Here is a 20,504-nt window from a genome sequence, read left to right as displayed (position 1 = left end):
TGCTACATGCTCCACCGATCTCTTCTTCCTTAATTTGAACATTATAATATTGCTTAGTGAAGTGTAGAAGTTATGAAACTCCCCATCAAGCAGTCTTCTCCATCATCCTGTTGCTTCTGCTCTGTAAGGTCAAAATATTGTCCACAGCACTTTTGAAGTAACCCTCGCTTTAAACATATTTCATTTATCTAAGTAGCATGCTACATTCAATGGAAATGTACAATACTTCCCACCATGGTGGACGTTTATAAATAGCTGATGCACTGCCCCATTGTGTTCATATTCTCCAGCATCTGATGATCTGGGATTTTGTGGGCTTCATTCATTTGGCTCAGGATAGAGATTAATTTTAGGCTTTGTAATTATGGTAATGAAAATTTGGTTTTTCCTGAAATATGAGAGGAATTTCCTGCCTAACTGAACAAGCAATACAGCTAATGATTTTTAAGGGCTTTGCTTCATGGGTAATATGGTTATGGCCGAATGATTATCATCTGATTGCAGATATCTCAGGCAGAACTTTGTTAAGTATTGTAATAATAAATAGCAAAAGGAACAATTAGAGTCAAATAGTGCAATTAAAACACAAGTATTTTAGATTCCAGGTTCTCATAGCAACAAATAACAAGATGGCTGTCTTCTAGAAAGTTAGACCATGTAGATATTAACTGGGGTTTCACATCACCCATACACTGTGATGATGGAAGCAGTAAGCTCTTCTGAAATGTCAGTCAATATCTACCAGACTAAACAGTGCAGCATCTCAGAATACAGCCTTCTTCATCTCCTAATGTCTGGTTTGACACAGTTATCTGAATTTAAATGGCAAATTAAAGTGTGCATTACGCGAGCTAATAAGAAAAATAAATCGGGCCTTACACATTGTTAATAATCAATAAACCAATGCAGAACCCCGACTTTACATTTTACATTTCACTGGATTAGGTATGATGTTGCCCCAGCAGAAGGGATTTTCCAATATTTCCTTTTTTAATCTAGTAACGGGAGCTGGTCCAGTTTCCGAAACGTGATTTTATTTTTGTTTAGACAATGAACAGAGTCCAAGAAAACAGTTTTGCCGATTATAAGCATTTTTATTTTATTCTGTATAGTAGCATTTTACCGACTGAACCTTGATATACCAGTACGTCGACATCATTGTGACTTTATGGATATAACGTTAGATGTCACTTAAGTTGAGGGTCTCTTCTTTCCTATACAATTTTAACATCGTCAATCTCGCACAGATTGCGGCTAAGTAGGTGGTCTGTAGTTGATGTTATATAGTAAACAAATGGGCCGCAGTGTGTAGTAAATCTTGAAAATAATAGAAAGTAAAATGTCTGGTGAGGAAGGAGCTGGTGGAAGTAGTGAAAATATGAACAATACCATCAGTCCAAGAATAATGGGTGCCCTTGAATATCCTGCAGCAGAAGACAGAAATGTGACGGTACAGCCGATACAGCCAAGGCAACCACATAATTTGCAGGATTTACTTAGGTTCAGTGTTGAGGCAACCACAACAGGACACAGTATTTCAAACCAAAATGATTCCGGGTTTGTACCTGGACCGATGGATGAGGAGGTAATTGATTTTCATAAGACAGGTAGATCCAGACGTTTGTGTACCATTTTTTAGTGCATGAACTTCAAACCAAATATTTTGTGAAAGTTTGCACTTGACATAGCAGTTTTGTTTCATACTTTAAGTTCTGAGATATTAAATATTAGACAGTCATAATGCAGGGCACTTTAATTGTTGGAAGCAGTGATTTATAATACTTGTTATAATTATCAGTATTGAAAGCTGTTTATAACACTTGTTATATTTTTTACTTTTGCTGTGAGTTCTTCTGGTTATGGAGGCCATAATTTTATTCCACCTGGTACTGTTCTTTGTGATGGAATTTAATCTATAGAAAACTAGGGGATGAATCAAATTAAATGTTGTTGGCTACATGCCAATGATGTTACAATTTGGCATTTCTTTTGTGGAACCTGTGGTTTATTTCTATATAAGCATGTTATATAAAAATGGACATCTGTATCTTATTATGCTATATATATATATATAAGTTTTATTGTAAGCAATAACTGTTATGATGACAGGCTGGTATTGATTTGGTTCTATGTAAGTTGGTTCCATTGATGTCAAACATGTGCAGTAGAATGAACTGTGACTTTGGAGATGGGATGCAGTTACAATTTTTGCTGCATGATATGAGATTCAAATGTTTCTTCACATATTTTCAGAGGAAGACGTTTTTGGAAGAGACTCTAAAGTCAATGACTGTTGATGTAATTAAGATGTTGTTGGAGGCCATTGATGTCTTGAAGACTGCTGGAAACCTTGAGTTGGAAGATGATCCCACAGAAAGTGAAGAAGCACTAGAAAAGATTGCTGCTTATGTGGACAATATGGATATTGCTAATGGTTTGTGTTACTATATTTAATGGTTTATGATAATTTGAATGCACTGAATTTATGCTGTTATTTTAACCCTAGAATGTTACCATTTATTGGGAGGGGCATTTTTGCTTACTAGGGGATGACAAGGGTGGAAGAGGTGACATGAACCTCGAGCTTACCATTGACTTCCATCTAGTTCCAAGGTTAAGAATGTGTGGAGCTTCACCTCCACAACATTCCCTACTACTGTATGCCTACAGGTTATGGTACAAGAGGGCAAGTTTACCGTTTCATCTATTGAAATTATTTAATTAAGTTAGTATAATATTAAGTTTTTTGTTTAGATTTCCACAAGATTGGAGGTTTCTGCATATTTCGTCCATGCTTGAACTCTGCGCATGGCAGTTTGCGTTGGAGAGCAGCAGAAATTATTGCTGAGTTGACTCAGAATAATCCATATTGTCAGGAAAGAGTTTTGGAATCTGGTCTGTTACCAATACTTCTTTCTCTTGTTGACGTTGATCCCAATCACCAGGTTCGGATAAAGGCACTGTATGCCCTTTCATGTAAGTTGTACTCTAAATCATTGGTTTATAATCTACTGTGTGGTCTTTCATGAGTGTTCATAGTTGTACAGTTAATATAGGAGATAATATCTGATGGTACATTTTTATAATTTCAGCTATAAGGTAAAACAACTATTGGAATTGGAAAAATTAGTGTAAAAGTTTTCCCTAATTTTTACTTTATTGATTATATGCATGAAAATAAATTATTTTAGTCATACTTGTCTTGATTTTTTGGTATGATGGTTAGAACTGAATATCTCTTACTTCTTTGTGATGGTGAATTATTTGTTACCAAAATTACACGGTGGTAGATGGTAATATTAAAGCTGATATTAGTGTAAATAGGATAACTGATATGCTTACATAGCAGACGTACTTTTGGAAGTAATTGTGGCACAACTAAGACCTAATTCATGTTTGAAATGTAGCACTTAGCAATCTTTATTTGAAATGTTGTTACTATCACAAAGCAGTATAAATGATTGTGTAAAACCAATATAAAGATGTAATTGTATATAAAACTATGATATAACCACATGTAATTAAGAATTATTTGCAGTCATACATAAGTATGGCATATTTCTGCTTAATATGTATGGTAATATTTTAACTTCTTTCTAGGTCTGATTCGGGAAAATGATCACGCATTGCAAGAATTCAGCCATCAAGAAGGGTACTCAGTTTTACTGCGAGCTATGCAAAGTCATGTGGAAAAATTACAGATCAAATCATCATTTCTTCTTACTTATATATGTAACCACCAGCCTGCAGTCAAAGGTAATACAAATGTGACAACTGTCAAAGAAGACTCTGAATGTTTTGTGTATGTGGAATATAATTATTGTGATATTTCAAGGTCTGGGGTTTAGTCCAACACATGCACAGTAGCTTGAAGTTTGCTGTCTTCTGGATTGAGATTGTTATGGTGGTGATAGGTTGGTTTGGGAGCACGGTTCAATACAGCGATAGTGAGAAGGGTGAATGGAGACAGTTAAAGCATAATTTGGTTGCACTTCAAAAATGCCTAAATGTTAAGTACATATCAAATAAAATTTTAACAACTCGTTATGCTCTGGTCTGGCTAGTACTGTGCTGTGAGACCATATTACCATTATTAAAATACCTCAGCGTTGTGTTGAAATCTTGGAGGGGGTTTAATATTACGTTTGCACACGACCTGACTTCTATACCAGGATTCACCACTGACCATCTTGTTATAGCTGTACTGACTGTGTGTATTCTTTGTTAGTTTTTTATTTTGTTACAGATGAATTGTTTAAGATGGGTTTTGTGGAGCAGCTGGTAGGGTTAGTTGGTCAGGGCTGCCAACCGGCTTTGGAGCACATACTGTCAGCATTACTAGCCCTAGTTACAGATCACGCACCTTCTCTGAATGAGTGTCGCCAGCCACGTTTACGGCTACTCTCAACTCTCCGTAATTTGTTGGAGCAAAACCAAGGGCAGGAACAGCAACAGGTACAACCGACTTTCATTGAAATTCATTCGGATACTAAAAGCAGACGTACAAACTAGTTGGTCTTCAGCGTTTTTCCACTTACTATAATAAACAGGTTATATGTGATCCTTGTCGTAAACAACGATTATTTCCATAAACACGATCAGCATAATTTATTAAAGCAGGTGGCAAGAGGTTGCATATGAAGATCCATAAGCTTATTCCATTAATTTGGGTTGGGGAATAATGCCACAACAATGGAGTCTTTTGATGAACATTTACTTTTACTTTCACTTTATTTTCAGGAGGAACATGAGTACACCAAGAACCTTTTAAGACTTGTTTTTAGTGGAGAATCTGAAGAAGAAAGATAAGATACATGTTAATGTGGATCAGGAGAGTGGAAACATTACAGACTGGAATGAATTCTTATTATGATATGGAAAATGGTCTCACCTGTAATGGTAGGTTAGGTTGACTCATCTGTACCGTCACTATGGCAAGAGCAACTAAATTGTTTGTAGAAGACATGTACTTTAAGTATTGTTCTCTTTTACATCTACAGTGATAAAACAGAAAAGAAGTGGTTGTCGTTTATAATTTTACTAATTTCGGTATTGGCATGTTTTGTTTCAGTGTCTGTATTGTTTTCTTTTGATACTTTATAAATCTGCTCGACAGTGTTTTAATGTCATTTAATATTGGTATTCTTCTTCTATGGCTCTCCGGTCCGTATTCGGTCCATGGCCTCCTCAATTCTCCTCTTCCATTCAGTCCTTCTGTTAGGTCCGTCTGTCCGAGGTTGAGGTTTCGAAACATCTTACTTTTTACGGTGCAAGGTTGTTAGCCTTGCGACCAACCACCAACCTGGAGGACCAGGGTATCTGTCTTAGTCTGACCTCTCCCCCTCGACCAATCTGGCTAGGGAGGCTCTACCAGTAGCTCTTGGGGTCACTGAGGTACTCAAGCCCCACCACCACGACAAGGTGCAGGTACCATTAAATGGGGATGCTATGTATGCTTTATTTAATAAATAATATTTTCAGGAAATTAATAGCCTTCGTGTTTGATACAACACATGTTGATAAGTGAATGAGTGAATGAAGGATTAAGTTGAATTTTAACTTAATAAAATTATATTAATTTTTATCTTGGTTGTATGAATATTTGTGTTTAGAGAGACAATAAAGTCGTATCCATTGATGTCCAAGCTCCTGTTTGAGACATGAACATTTGATAATACAACTGATCTTGAATAATGTTAGAGTCCTGGTAAGTGAAGTGTGGAGCATGGGGTTAAACTCCTGAAATAAGTGTTTCCACAATTTATCTAGGCAAATGCTAATTAATGTTTTAAGACAGGACAACCGCTGTTTTCAAGGGCTAACAAACTCCTACTTTAGTGTCAGAATTTGGTTAATGAATTTTATGTCTGAAATATTACTGAAATACAGGTAGCCCTGGACTTGCGCCGATTCAGAACAACGCCGATTTTGAAACCAGAATGTCAAAAAGTTGGAAAAAAAATATTATTATTATTATTTATAACGTTTTACAATGTTTCTCGTACTGATTCTTATATTAAATTGTAATTCTTACATCGCTTATTTTGAATAAAAATTACTTATGTTTCGTTAATGCGAATTTGCTCGAATGAGATCTATGAATCGGTAAAAGCTGTTTGTGAAATGCAAACTTTTGTACATGCGAGTTTCCTCTTGTGCTACAGTGAAGAGGAGTGTTATGGCATCCATGAGGCCTTATTGTGAAATTTTGAAAGAAAGAAGAAATCATGACAGTCCACAATACGTGCCTTCTTTAAAAAACACGACGATCCTCAACTAGGGACTTCGTCAGAGAACTAACGCCGCTTCATCAAGCCACCGCCCGATTGTAAGTGTATAAAACATATTTTTTGAACAGCTTATATCTTAATTGCATCATGCTTGTGTTCCTCAATACAGTACTTTTATTTTCCGTCGTTACACAAGCTTATTGTTAAAATCATATAAAATTTTCACATAAAATTGTTACATTTTAAAATTGACGACATGTTTCGATATACAACAGAGTTGCTGTCTGCCATTCAATAACAACGGACACGCACCTCACACACAACCCGATATAGGCACCCAGACGCGTCTCCAAAATTAAATGAAAGAAGCCTGGAGATGTAATAAAAACGGATAAAACATAAGCAATATAAGCAGAGCAACAGATACACCAGATTTTAATTTTAATTTTGATAGACCTGACGATGATAGAATTGTATATCGAAACATGTCGTCAATTTTAAAATGTAACAATTTTATGTGAAAATTTTATATGATTTTAACAATAAGCTTGTGTAACGACGGAAAATAAAAGTACTGTATATTTTTTGAATTCTCTTTATTTTATTTACGTTATTTCAGAGACTTTAAATGTAATGCCATTATGTTACTCGTCAATGTTTGGGTGCTGGGAACGCATGTCATCGACTTCCCATTGATTTACATTATAAAATTGTTCCACTTTTCGCCGGTTCGTCCAGGAACACATTCCCGGAGTAAATCGAGGGCTACCTGTATTATGTTTCTCAAATTGTAATTTTCTGCTACTCATATACTAGTATACATTTTTATTCAGCTAGCACCTCAGAAACGTCTTTAAACTACCAAACTACGTGGCTGAACAACCCAGAAACTGTTATCTTCATACACTGCTGTGATAACCTGGAATTTTATTAAATATGTCTCCAGGCCGTGGGTGGAGATTCCGCGACGGTAATTTTTTTTTACTAAATTAATTGATTATCTTTGAGATAAAAGGAGCATTTTAATAGAGAAACCCCCAGAATACGACAAAATTAATCATTGTTACACGTTAGTGTTCCCTGGCAACGCGATGTAAAAAAATTCACGGGTGGGAGGAAGGTAAGAGGAGGAGCCGAAACTCCTAGAACCTCTGTCAGAGCGGCTGCCCGACCAACTAACGAAGCGGTCGATATACGAACGAACCAACCGGTCGTTACACTACATTGCTACTTTCAGGCAGCTTCAAATTGTTATTCTGCCGGTATCCTTCGTTGTGCGAAGACGTAGCGGCTTTTTGTACCGGCATCACCAGCACAGTTGCTAATTCGTGGTTGTAGTGAAAATTACTCAAGTGTACCAGACGTTGCTTTTCAGTTTTACGGGCGTAACACTTCTGTAAATCAGTGTTCGGCCTAGTGACACAGGTATGTTCCACCCAGCCACATTTTGTTTAACTACGCACGAATCTTGGTTTCGGTAGAAACTTCTCGTTTACGTATGGCGACAAATCGTTCTTGACAGGTGCTGTTACTGCATTTTTATCTTATTCCGGCATCCAGTAACAAAACAAATATCTGATTATTTTCTTTTTGGTAGAAAGGTAATTCACTTTCGAAGGGCATTGCTCTGTACGTGAAGATGTTAATTGAACCGTCTGCATAATACAAGAACACTGTTTTTTGCACCAGGTGTTGAGGAAATAAAACATATTTATACATTTTCAAAAGCGTCTGAAATTTCTTCCAAAATTATTAGGTAATTCATAACACCAACATTAGAAAAAAATGTGGTCCATGCAAGATGAAATTCTGAAACACGGAATTATGTGTTTGACAGTTTTGTGGTTGTGTTCTCCCTTTTTCAGCCAGTGATATAAAAATGTTTTTACTCTAAATAACTGCATTTACGAGCATATATTGGCACTGAGGTTGTGTATCGCGTGGTTATTGTTTGTATTTTATTGTCGCGTAACGTAGATGTTTGGACCTACTCTTGGCACCTCGATTGACGGACGCTACAACGCGTAGGTCTACTTGCTGTACTGCACTCACGTAAAGATAAGGATGTTATGGTGCTAAAAATGCACTGTGTTAGTAGAGATCCCGGTAATGTTTTTCATTTGCGAGTAGCAAGAATTAAATTCTTGCTGCTATTACGTAGATTTTCAAGCAGTAAGATAGATTGAATCTAACGATGAACATTATAATATAGAGTTTTAATTTTAATATGCTACATCTCCAAATGAGTGTGAGTGGAGGTTTCCAGCATTCATATTCCCACGTTTTTGTACATTTGTAGCTTATTTAATAACTAATTTAGACTGTAGCGTTGATTGATGGGATTAATGGACAATGACTTGGAAGACGTGGTAAAAGAAACTTCCGTAGCATTTGTCTGGAAGAGGGACTGAGAAAGGCCTGTCCCTAGGCTGAGATTTGGAATGGGGACCGCCCACTCACGGGCGACTTTCGGTTCCATGTGATATATATAGTGTTTCTTCGTTAGAATCGATATCCCGCACAACGAACGTGGAGAGATGCAAGCTTGCAGTAGTCCGGAGGTATAATTTCACGAATGCTAGAATTAAATGCGCGCCGGTTAAATATGTAATTGTTTTTGTGCTTCATAATTTTGTAGAACGATTTATTGAAAGCTTCGACTTGCTTTTTACGGGTTCAGACCTCGGCCCGAAGACCGGCTGTCATGACTGAAAATTTTCGTGGCTTTCCCCGATTCCACGAAAAATTTAGACATTAAATTAGGTCACGGCCACTTCTTTCAATATCGTTTCCAATTTGATATTCGTTAATCAGCCAGTCATCAGACGCTGTGTAGTCTTGAGCTAGGGACAGCGTTATTAAATAAATAACAAATAATGGTCTTTATTAGAAGCATGTCAGATTCGAAGTGTGCAATTCCAGAGTAGATAAGCCTACATAGTGGAAAACTCATCCTGAGACAGGAAAAAGGTGCCCTTCTCTATATCTTCATTCATATCATCAGCAGTGCGAATTTAGCTCTGAAAACGCGGTCTTCCAGACTGAGAAAATAGTGGCGTTGGTTGAAGAATATTCCAACAGTACCCATACCATGGACGTTATGGATCTTGTTTGAGGACAGATGTTCCTTTAAAAGAAATCGAAAGCTGCGCGCGTTGTGTGATGCGTTGAACCATCTTATTAGAACTAAAATTTGCCAATACAAACACGTTAGCCCAAGCGAAAATGAATACGCTTTTAGGAGTGTCATGATAACATTTACAATTCCACTGGCCCATTACTGTTACTCGTTGGGAATGCATCAAAGTTACTTGGGTTTTACCAATTTAGCAGTGTTTTGTTAATGTAACAGTATAAACTAACAGCATTGTGTTGGATCCTTCAACAGAAACTTTTAGAGTGAGAAACCCAAATTAAGGAGAGCTACAAAGACCTCTGGATTACCTAAAAATATCTTATGAATGAGACCCAATTCGCTAGGATTTTGCTGTAGAAGTTAACGCTCTTTCTCCGTTTTCTCATTATTAGCAAAGTGTATTTGCGACAAGTGATAAAAAAGATGGTCAGATGATCCTCTTCATTGTTCATTAAGTTTTAACGCACGCAGATGGCTTATTCGCCGTAAGCTCAGCCAACGTGTATTGAAAAATCTGTTGGCTTGTACATAATACATTCACTGGTTATTTATATGTTAACCAGTAAATTGCCCACCAAGAATGACGGGGAAATTCATAGTACACTCACACACAATGTAATAAATCATAGATATTAGGCTCCAAATCCCTTAACAACATTATCACTGCAACGGTTATAACAACACACACATTCATGAGGATTAACACTTAAGACTCTCAAAATCCCTACAGCAAATTATCACCCACCAAACAGCAAAAGCTACCAGATGTCTTTTATTACAGTTCGTGTAATAACGTTCATAGTTTATGACATTTGCATTTGTAAAAGTATCTCCGTGGAGAAAAATCCCTGAGAAGAGAGAGTTTTCAAAGCGAATTCCAGCATATAACTTCAAAAAGACCATATCTGTTTCGTCACAATCATCCCGATTTATTATCCTCAGCAGTTGGTATAATGTCATGCAATTATTAAATAAGGGACGTATCAGTAATAATATTCTGGCAGTGTATGTTTTAGGTGTTTTGTAGGTTATGTGTATTCAGTGTCTGTGAACTTCACCATATAGACAATTTTCCCCAGATGTCGCTTGCATTTTTGTGCGATTTAGAGCCTCATTTCAAGACAGTTTAGTCGAGTGGAATATTCCGTTAGTGTGTGCTTGCAATATGACACTTTGTATTGTTACGGATAGACCTCGACACCTGCGGGTAAAAAGAGGATTGAGTAGAAATATTGTTACGGAAGACTAACTCCATTCTCTGATATTGTTTACAATTTGACCTTGGGTAATTGAAATATTTCCATCCGAAATTAGTTCGCCAGTAATGCAGTGACATAACTTTACAAACACATAAGCAAGGTTAAACACTTTTAGACTTCTGTGTTGTTGTTGTTGTTGTTTTAAGTAAGCCGCAAGGCCTGTGAGATCACTGTGCTGTTAGAACGTGCGTCCCTCTTTCAACTCTAAATCGGTTTGTCGATTTTCACGAAAGTTGGTATGGACGTAAAACGAAAGGGAGTCAGAGCATCCTCATACTTTTTAAGTTTGTTAATTGATCCCGACATGAAGTATGGTAACAGATTTGAAAAAAAAAATACGCAAATTTGTTGAGGTAATTGTAGAAAGTAACAGAACAAGATGACAACCAGCTTGTTTAATGTTATTCGAGCATTAGCTTGCACTGACATAGGTTATGTAAAAACTTATAATCGGGCCTGAGTTTACAGAAACAAAACACCAGGAAGGTGAAGGCTACCTGCAGTTCTTGGTGAAAAGAGAAATCGTAATGCATTTGGTACAGCAGACAGCATAGAACGTTTATTTACGAAACCTTTCAGCAGAAATCGCGTAACTCTCTTCAGCCGCCTGTACATTAGAGTGCCCGCAGCAGTTCAACTAGCTTCTTTGAAGATTGCTTGTTGTAGCGAGCAACTGTAATGGAATTATGTCTAAATATTGTTTACGGTGATGTGTTGTCACATCACACGTGCGACTATTTTATTCTTCTTAGGTTTTATCAAACACGGCGTTTCGGAAATTGGATGTTTTCGTCATTACATAACGGGAGGAAGATTCATACTCTATGAGAAATACGCAGATGGGGAAACTAAAAATGCCTTTTTCCAAAGGAAAACTATAGCCCATATATATTTGTGTTAATTTGCTTTAAATAATTTTGTCACACTTCAATATTTTTTGCTTTCTTTTTCAAGTTTGGGTTGTACGCCTCCTTCAAGTGCCATTTTTTTTAAATCTGGACGTCTTTCTATTTGAAAGCGAACCGTTGTACTTCGGAGATTATCTGAATGGTATTTCCATTATGTATGAAACAGAGCATGCGCATAAATTTATCGTCTTCGTGTAGAGTTGATCGAGAAAACATAAACGTTACGTTTATGTTGTGCATATGTATTTGATTATAATTATAGTGACTCACACTTGGGATGGTAAAGCTTACTGTCATTGATTTTTATGGAATCAGATGGGCCTTGGTTCGCTGGCATGTTATACCGTTAATGTCGATGGTTAATGCCAGTAATGTGCAGTGCTTGCAGGTGTAATAAAGAACTGTAGTCAATAAAGTGACTTGCAGTGACAGTACCATCGGCGAGTAGGCCTGTATGTGTCTTCTTTGCACAGATTTGTGGGTCAGAAATAGACCCCATGCTACGCCAGTCGCATATTTCCAATGCATACGATGGCTGCGTTATTTTTATAAATTTTGCGTAAGCGACAGACGGAAATGAAGTAATGGATTTTTGACGTGTTTAATTGCAGCTTCTTTGCGTTTGGTTGGTTGACGTTTCTAGATACGTTGTGTACGGAGCCAATAGTGGTAACATACGTATGATATAAGAAAAGTTCCTGGCCGTAGCATTCTGGAAACGTTAATCAGGACACACAGCAGTATTACTGCTTACACTGCCTTCCTAGCAAGACTAATTAGTCAGTGTCATATTTCGACAGGTTGTGATTTCAGAGAAACGTTCAGGGACTTTTATCACTTTCAGACGTTTAGCAGTAGACTGACGTTTCAGAGGTGTATACTGCCTCCATCGTCAGGACCTTAATGATGGATTCATTAAGCACCTCTGAAACGTCGGTCTACTTTTACGAGACTGAGAGGCGCAATATCTTGATAGAATGCCATCTCAGAAAGTGGAAGCGTTCGTAAAGAGCGACCATCCACAGAGGTTCAGCGTGTGTTATTTGCGTTGTTGCATCTCTGACTGACATCATTTATTACAGATGAAACAGAACTGATCACTAGTTGGGATACAACACTGCACTGCATAATCATTAATTATATAGCTTGCAGATATGACACTGTAGGTGAAAACTTCGTTCACTGTATGCATTTAATTGCCCGTCATACTGATTGAAGTATGAAAAAAGAGGTTTTAAATCTTATAAAGTGTTGGTTTATTTTACGACCGCACTGTTTATAGCGCGGAATATAAAATGTGATGAAGGAGGTTGAAAGGAAGCGGCTTATTGTAAAGCACCAAAGTAGCGTTTTCAAGGATACCTTAGGAAAATCACGAAGAATGTGTCAGGATAGTCGGATTTCTGGCCGAGATCATAACTGGGGACTTCTGAGCATTAAACAAGAAAGACGTCAGAGTTTCACATCCAGCCAGAACTTATCGGAGGCTGATGGACGCCTCGCGGGCATGGGGCCCACCTGACCGAAGAGTCTTGTGTGGTTGCCTGTCATCCAGGCATCCCATTAAACAACATGACTCTGCTTCACACTTTCAGACAAAGCAAGTCAGGAGAAACTGAAATCATATGATCTTCAGTAACTCCAGCTCGTCGAGCAGTTTTTCTCAGAAGCCCAGCCAGCCACATTCAGTTCGCTATGAAGTTCAGCCTGATACAAACACACGTGCTTGGCGATAACGTGGAGCTGGGGAAGTCCTTGGTCTGTTTGCATACCGCGTGTTTATATTTTCTGCTTCTGCAGGAGTGAGTCCAGACAGGCTCTGGGACCAACGCGGCGTCGTGTCCGGTGGGTACCGGGGTCCTTTCCTTAGAAAGGATTTAAAGAACGTGTTCTTAGCCACTTCCCAATTTTATAGCAAAAGGCTGGCTTATGGAATCATCATAATTATTTTTGAACCAGTCGACGGGTGTTTTGAAACTGGGTACGAACACCATGCTGACATTTCGCTGTTATAATTTGCTGTAATCAGTAAACAGCATGGGGTAAAACTTCTGAGGTCGGTGACACCCTAGCGGCATTTCGTTTAGGGTCATGAAATTTGACGGGAATTAATGTTTCTTTTTTCAACAATAATGCACTTTATTGCAGCATTGTTTTCTCATATTGCACCGAAAGTACAAAATTTATAAAATTTATTTACGAAGTAAATTAAATGTGAAGATATCTTCACGACGAGAAAAGATGGTTTGAAACTCTGCGGGGGGGGGGGGGGGGAATATGAACTAGGGGAAAATTATTTGAAATTCAAGTCAATTTCTCAATTTCATTTAGTCTTAATTCATCAACTGGAAGCGGATTCATTCATCTCCAGTTTCTTTAAGTCCTATTTCTAGTAATTTTTTAAAGAAAGAAGGTATCAGTGAAGTATTCCTTCTCTGAGAGCATAAATTTCGATTCTGAAGTTATTTTGTTGACACTTTCACCAGCAGTTAAATTGCACCACACCGAAGAGAACAGGAATAGCGCACTCTGGAAGGTCATGCCAAAAGTAGCTCATCCAGCACGTATAAAGCCCAAAACGAAAAAATAAGTCCGCGTCCACCACCAGTATTCAGTGCTCTAGACAGGTCATGTGACGTAATCCAGTTCAATCCCGCTGTAGCAAAATCCAGTATACTGATGTACGGCGTACCACGTCCAAGGCCTCCATTAGGTTGCTGATGTCTGCTTACTTGATCAAGAAACCATATCCGGTAATTGAACCCGACATTCCAACACCGTGCTTAAAAAGACAACTATTGCACACTGTTAAATGAGGTAAATCGAGATAACATATTTGCAACTTTTTTTTAAAATAAATTTAATATTATCAACGCATATGCTGTTACAGTGGTCTTAATGTCTGGAAAATTTCCTCCTGTAGATGTGCTACAAGGATCGGTAAAACATTAAAGACAAAACAGTTCACTACTTATTAAAATTTAATTATTATAACACCGAAAGATTAATTTGTGCTAGTAACGCTTCCTTCTGAGAAGCTCGAATTTCCACCATGTTGGTATTTATAATGACAAATTAAAAAAATACGAAGATGGGGTCAGGGCACGTACACAAAGCTTCATGGGAGTTAGTCATTTGATTCAAAAGTGCTTAGGGAAACGTCAGATACATGTACATTGTACAGCATGCCTATTTTTACGTAGAAAAAAAATCAGCTAAACATCCAGGTCATCTTATTTGCTGCGAGTATTGGTGACCTTTCGATGCAACTCAGTAAACGTCGAGTCCTGAAAAACTGAACCAACTCACTGAATGTGGTTTAATATCACATTCAATTTGATACATATAGTGACTGTATTTGTTGTAAAATGTTTAATGACTCGCCAAATTTTAGTTTGTTTTCCCACCTAATGATGACACTGTAAGCCAAAATGCAGCTGTGATTGTTTTTACGACAAAACGGGACCCCCATCCTGTGTCAATACTCAAGTTTGCTGTTCTCTCGATGCTTCGTTCAGTAGACAAATAAACCTGACCTCCAAATAGTTCTAGTCTCGAAACATAGCAGTTGATTTTTCACATGGGTTATGTTTAAAAATTGTCTACGACAGTAAAATGTCAGACATCCGTTACGGTGGGATATGGATCGAGGCACCCATGGAGTAATTTCAGGCATTATCCCTGCCCATTATTTGTCTGGAAGAAGTGTGAGGAAGAGAAGATGAAGTGACACCAGTACTCGGTAGTTGTAAAATATTGTTTCTTGGCTGTAGTAGAACGTTGAATTGACGTCGTTGATTGCTAGATCTTCTCGGCGGTACCACAAACAATTTTTGCTAACTTACAGACGAAGTTACCGAAAACTGTGGTAGCAGAAAATGACATTTCTGTCTGTGTAATTGTAGTAGTATGTGAAACATGCACGCCTTCAGGGAATCGGTTTAATGATGTCAGTGCTGGAAGTGCGTAGATACTGCCCACTCGTAGAGGATCTTCGTATGTCGCAGAATGGATATTATCGTAATCAATCGTTAGATTTCTCATGCTCGTGTTTGATATAGGCTGTTCACGAGATTTCAATGCCACCATATTCAGTCGCCGGGAAATCCCACTTCCATAAACGGATGAAATGAAGATTTTAATTTTTAATGAAATATTGTTGCGCAGGCTACAGTGACGTTTGTTTACCAGTTTATCACATATAGGCTGTCCCAAAAGATCTATACACACGTCGAGTGAACGAAATAAAGAAATTTTAACACACTAAACAATTACATACGGCAGTATTTGCGATTGGTGAATTAGCGAATGTAGTGTAGTTATTCGAAATGACCACCGTTAGCTTGTGGCACAGTTGAACAACCGACTGACAAGCGATAGCAATTTTGAGGCATTCTGTGTTTAATGCGAGATGTACCATTATCTGTTCCAGTGTTTGTGCTACCATGTTGCCACGCCTGCTTTGTGTTCCAACCTGTCCTCTGTCATGTTAATATTAAATATAATGATAATGAGAACCGTGGTGTGAAATTGTAAATCTTGGTGAGGACAGTTGAGAGAGGTTCCAAATCGCTCTTATTTTCAAAAGAGAATTCGTATCTGATTAATGAATTTGCACAGCGATGTCCACTGAAGCTGCAGTCTGCACGTTCTGAGAAATCGTATCGCTTTGGTCCTGATAATGCGATTACAAACGACATACGACCCAGTTCGTTTGCGTACTGCATACATTGCACCAGTCATATTTCATAGATTGAAATTGAATGCTTTGTCATGGGGGGGGGGGGGGGGGGGGGGTTATTCCGAATTACTGTTTTAATTTTTTTCTTAACCCTTTAACGCCCAGTGGTAACTATATGTGCCACCTGCTTGAATAATGAGTATTACTGAATTTTGCTGACAGCGTAGTATTTATGAGTATATTAATTTCATATAATGTTCAGAGTAAACAGCCTTGAACAGCATTAACCAGTTGGTATTTGTAATGGGACGCGTTGTGTTTTTATTGCAGTAGGAACTGATTGTTTACATAGCCTAGTCTTTAGTCTTCATAGTGCTAAATAGCAGGATAGTCATTCCATTGCTTTCATTTGGAGATTAGACAGTAAAGTTGCTTCCTGAATTTGGCAATCAATACAGTGACATATGTTGTGCTTCGTGTAATTTCTTTTTTCTCGAAGTAAGCTATTTGAAACTCAAAGGTACACCTGCTGTGTGTCAAGGGGTAATACATACACGTTCAGTCTTCTGCGCGTTTTTAACTGCACAGTGCGCAGTTTTAATTGAATTAAGATACTTAAGTCGGGCTACTTCATTTTGCGACTGGCGGCTACAGCAAATATTCAGCCATAGAAATAACAAGTAATGGACTTGTCCGTCAACAATCATCGCCAGTTACTGGTGAAGATGGCTGTCTTGTGAGATGTTGCACCTCGTAGTGTGTATGGTAGATATAGATTGACGTACTGCCTCCATCATCAGGGTGCTGAGTGATGATGGAGGGATTCATCTCCTGTGAAACGACGGTCGATATATACGAGACTACGAAGTGTAACATCCCACAAGACAGCCATTTTTATGAAGATTTCTGTCTTCTGGGTTGTTGCGCTGAGTAGTCTGGTCGATGTTTACCAGCGTTTCAGAGGTCATACTGCCTCCGTCATCAGGGCGATGAGTATGAAGATTTCTGTCTTCTGGGTTGTCGCCCTGATGACGGAGGCAGTATGACCTCCGAAACGTTGGTAACCATCGACCATACTACACAGCGCGACAACCCAGAAGACAGAAATCTTCATACTCACCGCTGTGAAAAGCTCAAATCTTACACAGTCATTTTTATATTTGTCGCCGTGATAACCTCAAATCTCACGTATATAAATTGTGTCTCGTAAAGTAACTTCAGAGCGTCGTCATCTGTGACTTGTACAAGAAGCCTTGGACCTCTGTAAAATCTTGTTTCAGATGGAGACTCCCAAATATCATCAGGGCTCGCTGGAAACATACGACTATGTGGCAGTTGGGATATACTACGTTGTGGTCCTCACTGTCAGCGTTTATGTAAGTTTATTTTTTATTTACTCGTTTTTCCTTTTAGTGTTCTAGTCATACAAGGCGACAGATACACACTGTTTGTAGTGTTACTTTATAAGGGATAATTGCATTTACTAGGCTCTATGTGTCGTCCATTACATGAAGCTTCAAACGAGTTTAATTACACGTGTCCGAGAAAGAGTGCGCACATTTTAAACATTTTTATTGAGAAAATAAACAGAGCTAGGAGACTACAGTTTTCACATGAAACAGCAACTCAGAAAGTCCCCCCCCCCACACACACACACACACACACACACAACGTTTCCTGGAAGATGGATTGGAAGAGATGGGCCCTTTGCATTGCCTGCAGGATTGTCGGATTTAACGCCCATGGAATTTCTTCCTTTGGGGGTACACACGAATCACTTGTTTGCAAGCTTTGAAAAACCGCATCGTCCATTCTGTGGAAGGACTCACGCCTCAAATTTGTGGCAACGCTTTCCGGGCATTTGAATACCGGGTGGACATTGTGCGAGGTCGAAGTGCAATGAAATGGAGAAAGGTGGAGGAAAAACCTTTCTGCGTTGCTGTTTCATGCGATGACAACTGTACTCTCGTGGCCCTGTTTATTTTCTCAATAAAAATGTTTAAAATGTATGAACTCTTTCTTGGACACCCTGTATGTTTACGGTAGGAGTGAAGAGTGATAAAATATGTTGACCTTCCAATGTGCCGCGCAATTGGGAACTGCTTAATTTCCCGCATTCTGAATATTACGTACAGACAAATACACGTGCCCCCTATTTATCGTGTGCAGTGTTCGCTTCGATGTCATAAAATGTGACTGACGTAGTCTTAGTTTGCTCCTGTGATGATCTTAACTTCGACCTTGACCTACAAGACTCTTTGCTATTGTTAATCGTGATTTTATTCCTACAGAAGAAAAGCTATTATTTCTGCTAAGAACAGGCATCTGTCCATGTTTTCCTCCGTAAAAAAAGAAGACATAACCTGTTCTGTATCTCACAATCAGCGACAGTCTTTAACTGCAGTTGGTTCATGAAGCGCGGCTTAGGGTCACCCAGGAACTGCCAGTTGTTCTTTTGTTTTCTTGAGGAAGGCTGGAGGACTCCACGTTCAGTACTTTCTTCTTTATTTGGTTACTTTCGCGACGCTTTATTAGCTGGATAAGTTACCTGTAATATTGAATGAGAAGTCGTTTGGTTATGTTGTTGAAGGAGCAGGCATGACTTCTTTTAAAGCATGGTTTCAGAGTTTTCCTGCACGGACTAAAAAGACACAAAATTGCCAGGTAACAAAAAGTTTTAGCAGCGGTTGTAACTACCACTCCCCGCCTTTCAGTATTGGAGTTATTAGCTGATGTTCGATCAGTTATTTCATTTAGCGATTCTATTCCATTTACTGTGGTTATTTGTTGCCAGTGACGTCAATGGCAGTGCGTCCTGCTATGGAATGCCCAGCTTTGATATTGATTAATAAAAAATACGGATCCAACCTGTTCATTTTGAGTGCACTTTGGATACTCGATAACAGAAAAGGGGATTTGTTTTTAAATATGGTGCATTACTTTTGGAGTAACCCTCGTACAATACCACCAGGTTTGCCTGTGCACCGTAATTAGCTAAATTTAACTCAGAAAAGATAAGTTCCTAGTGATTCGCCGATAATCGAACGTGTCAAAGCTGAATCACGTGCACTCGTTTTCTTTCGACCTCTAACACAAGCGACACAAATTCGAAATTACGTAAGTAATCTCTGCTTTCGTGGGGGCCATTCTCCTCCCCTCTCCATCCCATATGCAATGATTGCAATTCTGTTAGTCACACACGATGGTGCAGATCTCTGAGACATGTCGCATTTGACTGTTTGCCAACCCGAAGACACTGGTGATGCTGAACTTGCATTTATAAAGATGAGTGTAAAAATTGTTCAGAATCTTAATTGCCGTGAGTCATCCATTTGAACAATACTAATCCCCAAACGTGATAGCTCCGGGCAAGGTGTCTTTCATGATGAAGGCCATGGCTGGCGATCACTCCTATTTGAGTACAGTTCTATTATTTTATGGAGGCCGTTGTGTTTCGACTGCGGAAAATGGTCAAGTCCACTTTCAGAGTGCGTAGTTAAATTTTATTGGGTTCGAATAGCCCAGGATTGACAAAGACTGCATAATCATCAGGCCTTTAATTATGAGCTGGAATCAGTGGTTTGACGTTGTGTCTACGTCATGCACTCCGATTGATTTTAGGATTTGGGATGAAATACCAACGTATTTGTACATATGTTGGAAAGACAGACTTTTGTCTTACCACACACATACCTATTTCAATGAAGTCTGCGAAACAAAGATAAGTCAGGACTGTTAAGTGTATGTGCAAACGGCTGTTTTGCGAAACTGTGCTATGAAATACCGTGGGCACGAAGCCAATGACAATATGGATGTGGGCTTCATAGTTCTTTGATGTAAGCGTCTGTATTCGTTTTGTTTGGATTGTAGGATAGGCAAAAACTATTTGTTACTTTACACTCGGAATTACCGAGTTCGGGGAGGGAGGTGTTTAGCAGGGGTATGCAGCTTCTACCTATAGTAATGCAGTTTTATCCCCAGATTTGCCCTCCCAAATCTAGAATACTTTCCGAAGTGTCTAAATAAAATGTTGCAAACCATTCAAAGGGGCCGGAAGATTCCCGCGACGGTGAAGGTGTTGATTTTGGTCGTCCGGGTTGTGACGCTGTTTCGAATTGTGGGGGTTTACCAACGTTTCGGAGGAACGTATCGCCTTCATCTTCACGGCAAGTCTCCGTCTTTCCATCCTTCCATTTTATTTATTTTTTTTCCTGTACACACCGTTTCGCTCTTGTTTCCTCTTCCGGAAAGTCCCAGTGCATGATGGGTGCATAGTAAACACGTGAGTAA

The 20,504-nt window shown here is 38.6% G+C and overlaps 2 protein-coding genes across 9 annotated transcripts in view; both read left to right on the top strand.

The window, feature by feature from the left end:
* The first annotated feature begins 43 nt into the window (after window positions 1-43).
* LOC110836491 (hsp70-binding protein 1) lies at window positions 44-5,129 on the top strand. The gene is made up of 6 exons (XM_022077709.2): window positions 44-1,585; window positions 2,254-2,434; window positions 2,755-2,976; window positions 3,601-3,756; window positions 4,247-4,455; window positions 4,741-5,129. Exons 1-6 carry the CDS (start codon window positions 1,340-1,342, stop codon window positions 4,807-4,809), a joined length of 1,083 nt encoding a protein of 360 aa, XP_021933401.2. The 5' UTR covers window positions 44-1,339; the 3' UTR covers window positions 4,810-5,129.
* A 2,281-nt stretch (window positions 5,130-7,410) lies between these two features.
* Window positions 7,411-20,504, top strand: part of LOC110836480 (sodium/myo-inositol cotransporter 2) — a 45,493-nt gene continuing 32,399 nt past the window's right edge. Inside the window, exons 1-2 of one of the 8 annotated variants that reach the window (XM_087356583.1) lie at window positions 7,411-7,655; window positions 17,495-17,590. In XM_087356583.1, coding sequence (XP_087212709.1) covers window positions 17,495-17,590 — 96 coding nt within the window. In that variant the 5' untranslated portion in view covers window positions 7,411-7,655. Of the gene's footprint in view, window positions 7,656-14,213; window positions 14,351-16,540; window positions 16,758-16,794; window positions 16,895-17,274; window positions 17,403-17,494; window positions 17,591-20,504 lie in introns of those variants that run through there. The other 7 variants (XM_022077680.2, XM_022077684.2, XM_022077683.2 and 4 more) reach the window with 7 other exon arrangements.

This window comes from Zootermopsis nevadensis, unplaced genomic scaffold, assembly GCF_977971745.1.
Source record: "Zootermopsis nevadensis isolate Lab colony 2312 unplaced genomic scaffold, Znev_1.0 Znev_ptg000027l, whole genome shotgun sequence".
NCBI classification, from domain to species: Eukaryota; Metazoa; Arthropoda; class Insecta; order Blattodea; family Termopsidae; genus Zootermopsis; species Zootermopsis nevadensis.
The sequence above is the reverse complement of the archived record's forward strand: the minus strand, read 5'-3'. Positions and strand labels throughout refer to the sequence as shown.